At 37.2% G+C, this 14,226-nt stretch overlaps 1 protein-coding gene across 1 annotated transcript in view; it reads left to right on the top strand.

Annotated features, from left to right (window-relative positions):
- The window catches only part of LOC118167193, a 59,767-nt gene that overhangs the window by 466 nt on the left and 45,075 nt on the right, over nt 1–14,226 (top strand). The window contains exons 2-9 of the mRNA XM_035326446.1: nt 1–100; nt 243–343; nt 621–690; nt 1,448–1,578; nt 2,764–2,852; nt 5,381–5,480; nt 6,758–6,801; nt 7,955–8,032. Of these exons, the coding sequence (XP_035182337.1) occupies nt 308–343; nt 621–690; nt 1,448–1,578; nt 2,764–2,852; nt 5,381–5,480; nt 6,758–6,801; nt 7,955–8,032 (548 nt within the window). The 5' untranslated portion in view covers nt 1–100; nt 243–307. The remainder of the gene's footprint in view (nt 101–242; nt 344–620; nt 691–1,447; nt 1,579–2,763; nt 2,853–5,380; nt 5,481–6,757; nt 6,802–7,954; nt 8,033–14,226) is intronic.

Here is a 14,226-nt window from a genome sequence, read left to right as displayed (position 1 = left end):
CGATGGAGCAGGCGGCGCAGCGGCGGCTGCGAGCCCCCGGCGGGGGCCGCGGTGCGCATCGGCTGCGCATCGGGCTTCTGGGGGGACACGGCGGCCGCAGGTAGGCGGCGGCTGCCCGCGGGGGTGGCGGGGAGAGCCGGGGAGGGAGCCGGGCGGGAGGGCGCTGGGCCGCGGCCCCGCAGCTGCCCCGGGCCGGTGGCCGCCGTGCGGAGCTAACGGCGCCTTTCTCCCTGCCCCGGCAGTGCCGCAGCTGCTGTACGGCGGGAAGCTGGATTTCCTCGTCTTCGATTACCTCTCCGAGATCACCATGTCGCTGCTGACGGCCGCCAGAGCACGGTCCCCCGTGAGTAGCCGCCCTGAGCTGGCGCCCCAGCTCTTTTCCCAGCCTAAATCACCCCGGGAGGCTGCTTGCTTGCCCTTCTTGCCTGCGAGCTGCTGTCTGTTTCTGAGGGACGCGTATTTGCAGTGTCCCGCGGTGTAAAAGGCGTTTTGGAGTCTCTTCCTGTAGCACTGCATAAATGCTTTGAAAACTTGTTCTTCCCTGTTTTGTCCATTGACCAATAAAAGGGGTTCGGGTTGACTCACTCATGACAAACAGCTACGGCTTTTAACTCTTTCAGGATTTGGGTTACGCTCCGGATTTCGTCTCCACTGCCGTAGCTCCATATATAAAAGATATTCACAGGAAAGGTACGCTGCCCTTCACGTGAGTGTGTATGTTAATGACCTTCAGCTCTTTGGATGGGTGTTTTTCGCCCCAGTGTTTTGCTGTCTTCTGTGTGTAATGTTTGAAACGTTAGCAAAAATCCCATATTTCAAACCATGACTTAAATTTAAATGTTTGCCTGTAATTATAAATATATCTGTGTATGTCTCTCTGTAATTCTTATTGTAGATTTGATTTGTAAATGGAAGGTCATTTTGCAAATCTTAGTTAAAGATATCTAAATCTCACTTTTAATGCAATCTAAAAGATTGTTAGCATTCCTAAACAGCTCTAGAATCTTGTTTATTTTCCTAAAATTCACATTGTTTCTCTTTACATGAGTATATGTTCGCAAGTTGCTGAGCTTGGAAGAAAGGAATTACTTCTTTGAAGCACCCAATACCTTGCTAACAGCTTGGAATTTATATAGATAGATTGAATATTTCTGATAAAATGCAGTTGTTTGGAAAGCACAGGTTCCTTGAGTAGTCTCAAACGCCGTATCTGTAGGAACTGTTGTAATGCTGTCAGTTTCTGTTACGTTTGTGGTCAATTTCTCTCCCCTTACCTGAAGGGGAGAATGTAGATGAGATTTGCCCATAACAATTATTTTTCTGTAGACAGTCCCTCCTTGGCTAAGCCTGATCCTTTCATTTCACAGACTTGATAGGGTTCGTAGTTTAATGTAATTCTAGTGGTTCACTTGAATTCTAGTGTTTCACTTAGATCTCTTTTGTTTAGGTGTTCGTGTCATCAGTAATGCTGGTGGAGTTAATCCCCTTGCTTGTGCAGCTGCTCTTCAGGAGGTGGCGAAGAAAGCGGATGTTGATTTGAAAATAGCTGTTGTTGCTGGAGATGACCTAATGAGTGAGGTATTTTACTTTGTCAATCTATATGGAGTAAAAACTGTCCTATAGGTGCTTACTTTTTGCATATGTATATAGTATCTTTATACTGTTAAAAGCATTTAAAACTATTTCTTCACTTTATTTTTTAACACATTAAAACAATTCTTGATACTTTTAAAATGCTTAATATGTGAAGGGAGTGAATTTTATGACTGTGGATCTGCTGTCATTAAGCTTCTTGAAGCAAACTGAATATGATTTAAGGTCTGCACTCCCTTCAGGAAAAGATGGGATGTGCTGTTATTTTTTGTTTTTGTCTAAATTAAATAACCACGAATGCTAAATTTCGTACATCCAAATGGAGTGTGGTTACCACATCTCAAATGTTCATTCCTTTCAGCTTTTTTTTAGTAGTTCCCAGGCATTTCAAGGTTTTACTTTTTTACAGGTAGCTGTTCTTAAGTTTATGGTCTGTAAGGTAGCTTTAACTGGGAGGATGGAAGGTTTACTTTTTTGTTGGTGAAATCTAGGATGAAATACGGCTTTTCTAGTCTGTCTTTTTAAAAAAAAAAAAAAAAAACTTTCTTGTAATGCATGAAGTCTGTTTCTGCAGAAAAGTGTTTGCCGTACATGCAAAGATACCGTGAAAACAGTTTATACGTTAGTGGTTAAAAGGGGATAGGTTTGCATTATAGTTCAATCTGTGCCTGCAACGTGAAAAATAATTAATCTGTACAAGCTTTCTGTTACTCCTACAGCACTCTACTGAATGATGAAGGTTGAGTAAATTTCTTTGTTCGCAAATTATACCCATACCTCCTTGATAACTTAACATACTGAGTTTAATCACCTTGAGCTGCAGCATTAAACTTATTTTCTGGCTGTGTTACCATTGCTGTTGTGGCAGACATTTCTGTTGGCAGGGTTTGACTTACTCAGTCCTACAGGAATTAAAGATGATTTGAAAGCCTAAATACTATACCAATTCATTGTAGTTAATCATCTGTGAAAGAAGCAGCATTAAAGAACGACTTCTTTCTTCTGTGTGCTGGAAAAGGAAGATTAAAAGTATCTAGAGTTTTTAGTCATTCAACTGATTTGTATTTTGTTACTAATTAATTTTCTTAGAGTTGTTATGAAATAGATCTATTGTCTGATATCAGTAAAAGGTAGATACTCTAAAATATTTGGTTGTGTGTTTTCTAACAGAAAGAAAACCTAAAAGGAGCTGGTATCAAAGATATAGAGAGTGGCAAACAATTTCCAGAGAGTATTCATAGCATGAATGTGTATCTTGGGTGAGTTGTTCTTAACAAGTTGTTTTTAGTATGGAAAAAGTTTCGTGTAGTCAACATGTTAAAATTCTGTATGATTTGCAAGTTGTACCAAGGTACTTAAGGTTCTCCTTTGTATGATTCAAACAGTAAGAAAAAATAAATGCCTTTTTTGTTTTAACCTTGTTGAAATTTGCCAGTTGTGACTTTAGCATTACATCACTTAAGAATCCTCAGGTTTTGATTCAAGCCAAAATTGTAGTTTAATTATGACAATTTTAAAAATACTTTTTTTTTTTAATGGAGTTTATAAATAATATTTTAATAGTACCTGTGAGTGGAGCTGTATTTAATGATTGTCATCACTAGAGTAGTGTAGAGAGGAGTTAAGGTGTTGCGATGACGTGCTTTGAATGCTGTGGGAGGTCCCATTTGGCTGTGTTGAACTACGTGTCGTAGTTCATACTGTTGAAATTTCAGAAGCTGGCATTCTGGTACAGATCATTGTTCTGAAAGATCTCCCTTGGTTCTTTTATGATTCTAAGTGCATCCTATAAACATTTAAACACAGATGTTGTAGCTGCCTGTTTGAGAGCAGTTACATTTTCATTGTCACCATCAAATTCCTCAGGGGAATCAATGTCAATAAAGCCCACGAAAGGGGGAGGACTGAGAAATGGGAGAATAACCAGGTGTTTACAAAAGCCAAGCATATCTTCCAATTAATGATCCCGGGATCATGTTTTTGCTTTTCCATCTTCCATGTCATATATGTTATCCTCCTGTATAGTTCTGAAATCTGTATGCACAGTCCTCCTATTTTACATTAAATATCATAAAATAAAAAAAGCTGTGCTCTCTCTAGTACCATTAGCATTGCACTTCCAAAAAACGAATCAGTGCAAAACAGCATGGTAAGGCTGTACTTCATGTATATTTTTCTCTGTAAAATGGGGATCTTTTAATAGAGTCCTTAAATGTGTATTTAATCATATTTATTAATCATATTTATTAATCATAATCATAAGTCTTTAAATGTGTATTTAGTGTTTTGTGTTGTAGTTGTTCTTAGATTTTCTTTTAAAACCTCTCTTAACCTTTGACTTGCAAGATTTGCAGATCATGAGTGACTAATTGTAAATTAAATCTAAGAAATAACTGTTAAGGTTTATAGTTATGAGAAGGTGTTAATTCCAGTTTTGGTGATTCATGATTTCAAATATAAGTTACTAACCAGCCTCTTAAAATACAAGTTATGAAACTCTTAATTTTCTTTTGATGGCATCTGCAGCAGATGCTTAGTCACAAACCAAGTGAGAAAATAGTATTTATATATATAAGTAAAAGGAGTCAACATCTTAATGTACTGGGTAAAATCACAAAGTTGATTCTTGGTTCAGTGTATAAACTGCATCTGAAAACTTAGCACTGAAGTATAGATCCTGAAGTATTTCTTCTGTCCCTCCTGAATTGAGTTCTGTGGTTGAGTTTGAGTTTTTAATAAGAAAATGCAAACTGCTTAATTTACAGCTTTTTAAAGGTAGCTATATAGGTCTAACATGATCCTGCATATTTTGAGCAGAAACCCCATTCGTGGTTCTTAGGTGTAACTTCTAGTTAACAGTATGCCCAGAGGTGTGCATTGTTTCTGTATGCTCTGTATGTGATAGTTTCTCTAGTTTCTCAGCCTTCAATTTACATAGCATTGAGATACACAGCATATATATTAATTGATATGTAATTTCTTTAAATTGTTAAGAACTTCTGTTCACTTTTTCTTGCAAAAGCAAGACTGAGTCTATTAAAACTGTAGAAAAATGCTGTTCTTAGTTTAGTTTTTAAAGGGACACAGTTTATGTGGTTTAAGTTTTCAAGCTGTCTAATTCACAAAAAAAAGGAGGAATCTATTATTTGACCAGAGTGTGTGGCTCCTTTTGTCTGAGGCTAGCCTGGTTAATTTTGACTAGGCCAACTTCTATCTGACCAGTCTGGAAAACCTGTTGCCTGAGTTTCTTCAGAAATAATTACTGCACAATGTTTTATTTCAAGTTGGCTGATATTGCAAGTTTTATAAATGCTTAATTGAGGTTGACCTGAAAGGTTTAAGTTTGGAGGGCAAAGTCACCAACCTTTGCTTGTGAATGACACGTAATCACAGAATGGTTTAGCTTGTAAGGGACCTCATAGAGCAGGTGGCCCCGCTACTGGTCATTATATACTCATCCACAAATGAAATATGAAAATGAAATATGATTAATTATTCTTGGTAAAACACTTGGTATTATCTATTTTTGATAATAAAAGTGACCCTCTATTGCACTACATTCAAGACATTTTCTGTGAGCATCAAGACGTCTTTCAATCATGTAATGAATTGATTGGGTATTCTGATGCTTGCTTTTCAAAATTCTCATTGTTTATGCAACGACTGAATAGGTAAAGTTGATTTCATTGATTTTTTTAAAGTGTTTTTTATCCTGTTTGTGGCAGGGAACTGACTTTTAAGTGATACATTAAAAGTTAGAATAGTTATTGTTTTGTTTTCTTTTTAGAGCAAGACCAATAAGCAGGGCTCTTGACCTTGGAGCTGATATTGTTGTTACTGGCAGATGCGTTGACAGTGGGATTGTGTTAGGGCCACTCATTCATTCTGTAAGTACAAGTTAATCATAATATGATGAACAAACGTGAGTGAGTATTTAGGTATCACTGCGAGCCGTTTTTTGCTACTTCAGAAATTTTCGATACTAAGCTAAAAAGGATGAGCTCTTTAATTTTTATTTTTTTGTCTATATGCATGAAACTTTGCCACCTTTCACTTCTACTAAATTTGTAGCAGGGATATTTACGAACTTAAATATAATGAAAATGGAAATAATTAAGGAAAATAGTTAAGGGAATTTTTGCCATGTTTCATCACCATTTCACTTTTTTTTTTTCCTTCCCAACTTTAAAACTTGGTGCAAGGTTAAGAAACAAGTACTGTCTTTCCATTACCACAAGGTGGCGGCAGTGTGTTGTGTTGGTGGTTGGGTGGTCTAATATGCTTGTCTTTTTCAGTGGGCAAGCAAGTTTATTTTAAGAACTTGAGTTTCAACGCAACATGTTTCAAATTCCAGGAGTTTGAACAAATCATACAAGCAGGATATGTGGTTTGAATAAGTTGTACATTTTGTGAATGACCACACACTGTGGAACATGAAAGCTATTTTTGGTGCATATTTTAAAAATGTGAGAGTATGCATTACTGTCTAGTTAAAAATGTGCTTTCTAAAACCTAACGCTATTCTGACTTCATGTCTATAAAATATTCTGATGTATAATTAAACTAAATGAATTAAATGCTATTATGTTATCTATTTAGCATGTGTTCTTGACACCGGAGATAGCTCATCTAATCTATTTAAAAGTTTAAGGCAGGTTTCTTTTACAGGCATTGTTTTTTGTTTGTTTTTATTTATTTATTTATTTATTGCTTTATGTTGAACTTCGTAAGAATAACCTCTAGTTAAACAGAAAAAACACAAGGATGACTGGTAATAGTCCAGGAACTGATAATCTTCAAAAGTTGGAAAATCGCAGTGCTTTGTTTATGTGATAAGAAATGGGTGCTAGGCTTTTAAATCTCCAGTGTATGGAAGTTTTGAGTAAGATGCATATTACACTTTGAAGCTTTTTTTGAAGGGAGTGTGACTGTCAGAATTTATATTTGTTTGTGTGTATTTAAAAAGAAGGAAAGCTGAAATATGTCAGAACTCTTTGACTGATTTACGTTTAGCAGCTTAAATCTATCTACAGCTCTTGCTGATTAAGTAGATCGTTCTTTAGATTTCTGCAGTTAAGCATGATCAATGTATTGTTACTCAAAGCAGTCTCCTGTGCTGTGTAAGACTTATATAAAAGTAATATATTTGTATTTTTTCTTCTAGTTTGGCTGGAATAGAGATGAATTTGATTTGCTAGCAGCAGGAAGGTAAATAATATAAGAAGAAATGGGTAAATAAATATTTCATCTCATATAATACCAAGATGTTAACTTTTTAAGCATTTAGGCATTTTGCATATTGTTACTGAATTCATTTATTTGGAAGTTATTTCAGTAAAGGTTTGTGTGCTTTTTTTGATGCTCACTTAATATTCTCTTCTTTGGAACTGAAAGAAAGTTAATTTTGTAACCAACTTAAAATGAGAGGAAAAAGTGAATTATTTAACACTTTCTTTTTCTGTCCATTTTGTGTCAAGAAGTGAAATCTTATGGTGCAGACCAGTGATACCCAGCTTTTTTCTGTTTGGCCATCAGTGTGGATAGTTGAGCAACTCCTATCTTTAAAGATTTACAGAAGGAGATTGGGTCATAAGTCAGCATCCTTGTCTGGTTTTGCAGAAACTGAGTATGAATAGCCCTATTTGCAAACCCTAGTTGAAAATCATAAGGTTGAAAAGTTCTTGCTGAAAGCAGTGGGTTAAATTCTGGCACCTAATTTAACTGTCTGCATCATCTTACTGCAGTGAAGTCCATAAAAATGAGTGACTACTTAAGTAAGCCAAGTGCACTTAGTAGTAGTTCTCTTGGACCTTCTAATGCTTGAGGGGAAAAAAGGTGGAAAGAAACTCCCGTTCACTGAACTGCAGTAGAAATGTGTAACCAATTTAGAGAGATCAGGATTTTGCCTGTAATTCTGCTGCACATTTATGGAATATTCCAATAAAAGACTTGAAAATCATAATACCTTCTGTTCAATGATGTCCTTCACGTTAGAAGGAAGACATACCTCTTGATTAAAAACGGGCTTTGCATGTTTAGTTACACATAATGCAGACAACACAGTACCAAATTTAGATCAAAACTTTTTGAAATGACTAATGAAACTTGATTTTTGATGTCATGTAGCAAACTCCTGGTTTTTTTCTTATAAAAGGCTACTCCTTCAAATTCTTAATTGTATTTCAGAATCCCTAATGCAAAGTGTATAAACAGATGTCTATGGAGTAAAAAAAAAAAAAAAAAAATCATTTTTATTTAGCCTTATTTCCATTGTACTATTACATGTACTGTTTTTAGGCTAGATTTGTTAGTCTTGGTTTTACAGAATATTTGGTTGTTTGAATGCTTGCTGTCTTCACAGCCTTGCAGGTCATCTTATTGAATGTGGTGCTCAGTGTACTGGTGGAATATTCACTGACTGGCATGTGGTACCAGACTGGTGGGTATCTGTGACGTCAGCATGTATATTTGTAGTAGATCAAGTATAAGGTTTCCTACTGTTTTGCATTTGTAAAATTGGTTTCTACTTTGTTCTTTCTGGAGAGGCAATATGTACCCTTTGTTCTGTCCTAATTTTGTTCTTGAAGTTTTATTCTCCCCATTTCAGTTTTCCTTTCTGGTCAGCTGGGGATTTCCTTTGTTAACTTAGGCGGCTGATAATTTGAAACAATTTTTATCCCTTCGATACTTCTTTTATATATGTTTTTTTCCGTTTCTTTCTTTATCGTCTGCTTTTTTTTTTTCTTTTGAAAGACTTATTACTTTTTTAACATAGGATTGTATATAAGACAATACAGGTATTTTAGGTGATGTTTTGTCAGATCAGAGTTTACTGTTGAGTTACAAATTTTACACAGCTTGCTTTGACAGGGAAAACTGTATTTTATAGTCCTCCCTTGCTGTATGACACAGTCTTCATAAATGTGTTGAGCTGTCAGTGACTGTATATTCATTACTGTCCTTTTGAAAAGTGTTGCATATGTCTCAATCAGACCTACTAAATTAGCCCTTCATGTAGGTAGGTCTTTCTGCATGCTGACAATTACTGTGAGAAAGGAGTAATGTAGTCTGCTTTGGACCAGCTTTTTTTTAACAGTAGTGTAATAGTAGTCAGTGAGCCCGTTTGGCACACAGTGACTGAGTCTGGTACCAATTTATCCCAATTTTCCTTGGGATAAGGGGGAAAAATCTTGACCTGTCCTTTGTCAGAGAAAGGCAATACTTGCTTGATTTGATCAAGAAAAAGGCAGTAGGAGAGATGGTGGAGAGAAGGGTGTCTTTCATTCGGCCCTGTTCCTGGTCCCAGGTCCTCCCTAAGGAGGAGGCAGCACATAGTCCAGGTGCATGAAGTAGCCACAGCTATACTGAGTCAGTTTCCTAGGGCTGCCAAGTGTTTTCTCCTCCTTCCGTTGTCAGTTTCTAATTCAGCTTGTGATACTGAAAGAGTATCTTAGTTCCTGAGTGCCATTGAAATGCAGGGAAGGCACATGCTCGTGGAAAGAAATGGGTTCAGACACTTCTCAGGACACTGCCCCTGAACAAACGGCACTCGCTCTTCACTAAGGAGTTCAACAGGAAATCAAATGAGAGGGTCTATAGTGATGAGGTGTTGTGTTCAATGTGGAAAGTAGGTGCTAATTTTATTCCTATTCTGGTATATCCATGAATGGCTTTATTATGCAGTATCATTAAACTTAAAAATCTCCTGCAAGTGTGACTCCAACTTGCTTTATAAAAGAATGAAAGAAAATAAACAGAATTATTCTCATATTAAAATACTTGGTAGCTCTGTATTTTTGACATTTTTTTCCATGAAAAATGTCAGTATGTTTAAAAAAAGTGGATGTTTGAGTGTATTATGCTATAAGCAACTGCAGTGGGAGAAGTTAATTTTACAGGCAAATCTGCATATGCTGTATATGGATAGCTAATGTACGCCACCCATATATATATATATATATACACACATATATATCCACACATGCATAAAAAAATCTGTATCTAAAATAATAGTAATAATGTAACTTAGAGCTGAATGTTGCTAACTTGAATTTCTGCTAGCAAATACAGGAGGGCAGCACCTAATGCTGCACTGTCACCTTATCCCCATCTATGCATACTTATAAATCATGCATGATTGTGTCTGCGCTAGTATAAGAATGTGTTTACCTTCAGTTTAAGTCTACTGAAGCATTCATTACAGTACTTTAAAGCTAGTGACTATTTTGGTCTGCAGCTTCAAAAAGTCTTAGGAATTTAATTGATGAAATTCTTAAAATACAGGCAGAGATGTAACATGTTTTTTGTAATTAAACTAGTCAAAATAACCTGTAAGCTTTAAAATTATATATTCGGAGAGTCAAAGACTGATTAAAATGGACTTTTAGCACATCTGTTTTGGGAGGAGAGAAGGAAGACTTGTTAAACAGCCTTTCTGGTAGTTGTTTGCTATAATTGGGTCCGAATACACGAAGAGGAAATATGAAAGTTGTTGGCTTGCAGATAATTGGCTTTTCCATTTGATAGTGTAGTTAGTAATAATCTGACTCTGTTTAAAAAAAAAACTTGTTGATATGGATCTTTCTGTTTATTTGGACAATCTGAATCAGTTCTCAATGTGTGCAAATCCATGTGATCATATGATAATTTATAGTTTCAATAGTGATCAAAACCTGGAGTACCTGCTATCTCCAACATTATTTATATAGCCACTAGGTCAACAGAGATCTGAAAGAGCTTGCAGAATTTATTTGACTATATTCTATTAATAACTTCTGCTTAGTTTAAAGAGACTAAAAGATGTAGCTCTTTTTAAAGTAAAACCATGTAATTTGAATTTCAATAAATCATATCATATGTGATATTAGATCCATACCAACCCAGTGAAGTCATTAAATGCAGGAGGAAAAAGGCAGGTCAAACCTCTGTTGTCGTTAATGTTCCTTTCACATACAAATTTATTACCACCATGAATGTATTCATGCAGCCAAGAATGCTTATCATTCAGCTCTGCAAACATTTACTGGACCACTAGCTAGAGTTCGAGTATACCCTCCACGGCATTTATACTGTTTTCTGGTGACTGAACGCTAGAGGGCATCCCGGTCTCGTATCCTCGTGTTTTATTGCAGAAGGTAGGTTTCGTTATGCTTAGGAGTGAAGTTATTTTTTGACTGTCTTCCTTTTTGTGTTACCAAGGCCAGTAGTTCATATTGCTGTTCTCTGGCTGCTGAAAAAGATCTAAATGTACTGCTAAAAAAGACTGATTATGAGTGTTTCCCTTAATAAAGAAGGGAAGAGTTTATCAAATTTTAGGCTTATAAAACTTTACTATTGTTTACGCATAAGTAAAAAGATTTAACTATGTAAACAAGAGCACTTTAATTTAGACTTTAGTAAAACCATGTGATTCAGAGCTTATGCTCCCTGTATATATTATCGTACCTCTGAGTATTGAGGTACTGGGTTGGACCTACTTCATTCATCCACTATAGGCTTTTCTAAAGCTGTTTTGTTTTTTTTTTTTTATAAGTGTTTGGTGCAGACTGTTTCTGGAAACTTAATCCCACTGCAAAAGGATGCTTTAATTAAATTAAGGAATGTTCATGTGGCTATATTGTGGCAAGTGAATAATTAGCTATTAAAACTTAAGCTAATCCTGCTTTGTTGTCTTGGTAAAGTAGATGTTTAGTGTAAAACAAGCCAAGTGCCTATTCTGGCTCATGACCCTCCACGTTACTTTAGTTAATAGAAGCTAGGCTTGATTTTTCTGCTGTTCAAGGTAGAATTTCTCTAATTGTGCTGGATACATCTCTTTAGGTTTTTGACTTAGTAGCAGGAATTGTGAAACTAAAAAGTTTATTCCAGTTCTAATGAAAACAGAGGGAAAGCTAGAGGGGATAGATGCTATTCAGTTCTCCAGTGGGAGAGAGGCTGCTTGAGTGGATTCCTTGTGTGGATTCTCAGATTAGCAGAGACAATTCAAAAAACCATTAAGAGTGCTCATTAGTCTTCTATCAATTGTTAAGTTACTGATTTTAAGTAAACGTTATCCAAAAAGGCATTTAATCCTTTTCTTTTTTTTTCTTTTTTTTTTTTTTGAGCAGTAATATATATTAGATGGAGAAAAGAAGTGATTAACACATCACCGCTCCCTATTTAATATCCAGTGCATGGCCCCAAGTAGGGGATTCGTGCAGAGAGTCAAAATGGACTGTGATGCCAGGACTATGTTGATAATGCACAGCTCTGTATTTCATTTTCATTAACCCCAGACATTGCTGTCTCTTATTATTTAGTGCCAGTGGGTGACTAGTACATTGTTTTGTTTTGTTTTGAAATGCAGGAGAGAATAAACTAATGCTGATCAGTAGAGTAATCATTTTGAGGAGATGGTAAACACTGACATTTTGCCCTAAGCCAAGAGTGTACAATGGTTGAGACTGCATAATCCTCTGGCCTGGGATGACCAAAAGGGTAAGTCAGTAGTTGTAGTCTCTTAAGGGCTGGATCCAGATTGCTGATTGGGACTTGCATGCTGGATTCTGTTCCAAGTCCCCAGTTAGGCAATGTGGAATGTACTTTTCTCTGTAGTACTATCTATCTATTCCAGGCAGCTGAAAATGCCAGGCAATCTGTCTGGCCTGAAATTCTCTAGGTATTTGGAGTTCACATACTATGTATACTGTGGAATACCTTAGGTAGAGGAGATAGCAAAGTGTATGGATCACATCACCTGAAACTGGAATTGCAGCAGAGCTTGAGGAAGGAACGTGTTGGTACCAACAGGTAGAGATGCATGTCTTAACCGTTCCTAAGTACATGCTGACTTTGCCTGATACGTGTTAACAGTTTTAATGGGTTATAAAAACACTGCTGGAAATGCTAGCATTTCCTACTTTTTGCCCAGTGACATTATGCTCGTATAGGTGCCGGGGGAGTTGAGACATGGTTTAGAGCTTTCCTCAGCATGGTGTTGGTCAAATCACATCCCAGGAAACTACATTAACTGTAAAGCTAAAAGTTCATATCACAGCTTGTTTGGCCCCTGGTCTACTTCTGTGTCATGTGCGGTATTGTGGGTTCTTTGTTTTCTTTCTTGCGGTATTTTCCTCTGCAAGTAAAAGTTACACAGTATGCTGTCCTATCCTTTGTTGCCTGTGATCCATCCAGTCTACCAGTAGTGACATGCTTCAGGGGTTTGGTACCTTATATAAAACTATGATGGAAGAACTACCCATCTTATCTCAGACAATCCTATTTCCCCCGAGCCACCCAGGACCTAGTACTAATCTTTTTTATTTTTAATGCAAACTGTGTAAGATGCTGAGCAAAACAAAAGGGAAGGCTATCTTCACAGCTGTCCAGAGACTGAACAAGGGCATTGTCCACGAGTAGACTGAGAAGAGTTCTCTGTGTAGATGATTCTTGTTAATCACCTGTGACATGCTCATAAGGTGTAACATTTCTGAGAGCCAGAAATTAAGAAAAACAGTATTTTACATGGGGGGAAAAAATTACCCCTATACATTGTTGGCAGGGCAGAGGACTGACAGGAGACAATTTCAGATCCCCAGTTCCTTTTCAAGTAGGACAGCAGCTGGAGATGTAGGTAGATGAGAAGGTGGCCTCTACAGCAAAAACAGTTCGGGGACTTTGTTATCCCTGTAGTCAGCAAGGACCTACTTTAACTGTTAACTCCTCACCTACCATCAGTTTGGAAGGGGTTTCTGAGGATTAATCTTAACTTGGATTTATTCAGTTCTGTGGTTTAGTAATGCATCTAACTGAACCGTAAGATACCAAACCCACAACTCGAAACACGTATTTCGGAAAAAAGAATGCTATCGTCTCCTTTTTTGGGGTGGATCTTTCCAGTACCTAAAGGGGGCAATCAAGAAAGCTGGGGAGGGACTCTTGGTCAGGGAGCGTAGTGATAGGACAAGGCATAATGGTTTTAAACTGAAAGAGGGCAGATTTGGTTTAGATATTTGGAAGAAATTCTTTACTCATAGGGTGCTGAGGCACTGGCACAGGCTGCCCAGAAGCTGTGGATGCCCCGTTCCTGGAGGCATTCAAGGCCAGGCTGGATGGGGCTTTGGGCAACCTGGTCTGGTGGGAGGTGTCCCTGCCCATCGGGGGGTCAAGTGGGGTTTTAGGGAGTAAGAACTAAATGATCTGTAAGGTCCCTTCTAACCAAAATAGTTCTATGGTGCTATCACTAAACTCATGCAATCCTTTTATCATTGAAAGGTGCTGTTTGGCCACTCTGCCACTTTGGATGGGATGACAACTTGGCAGTGGGTTGTGTTGGTTTATGTTGGCATGCTACAGAGCAAGTGTTACATGGTCCATAATCATTCAGCATGGTGGTAAATCTGTCAGAGTTACTTCTTTTAGTGGAAATAATGATCAGGGTTTAGATAACTGTCACTTGACATTGCCTAGTTTGTTTCCAAGCTAAAAACTAATTTTTAAGTAATGTCTTATGGCAATATATAAAATACATTTTTATTTTAAGGTACACCTTAATGTAAATTGTTACTGGCATCTATTATGAAGTAATACAGGATGCATGTGTTTTTCCTGGTTGTGTTTTGTTTGCTAATGGGTCAGGTCTTTAGAGAGTAACGG

This window comes from Oxyura jamaicensis, chromosome 4, assembly GCF_011077185.1.
Source record: "Oxyura jamaicensis isolate SHBP4307 breed ruddy duck chromosome 4, BPBGC_Ojam_1.0, whole genome shotgun sequence".
Taxonomy (NCBI): Eukaryota; Metazoa; Chordata; class Aves; order Anseriformes; family Anatidae; genus Oxyura; species Oxyura jamaicensis.
Note: the sequence above shows the minus strand (reverse complement) of the source record. Positions and strands in the feature narration are given on the sequence as shown.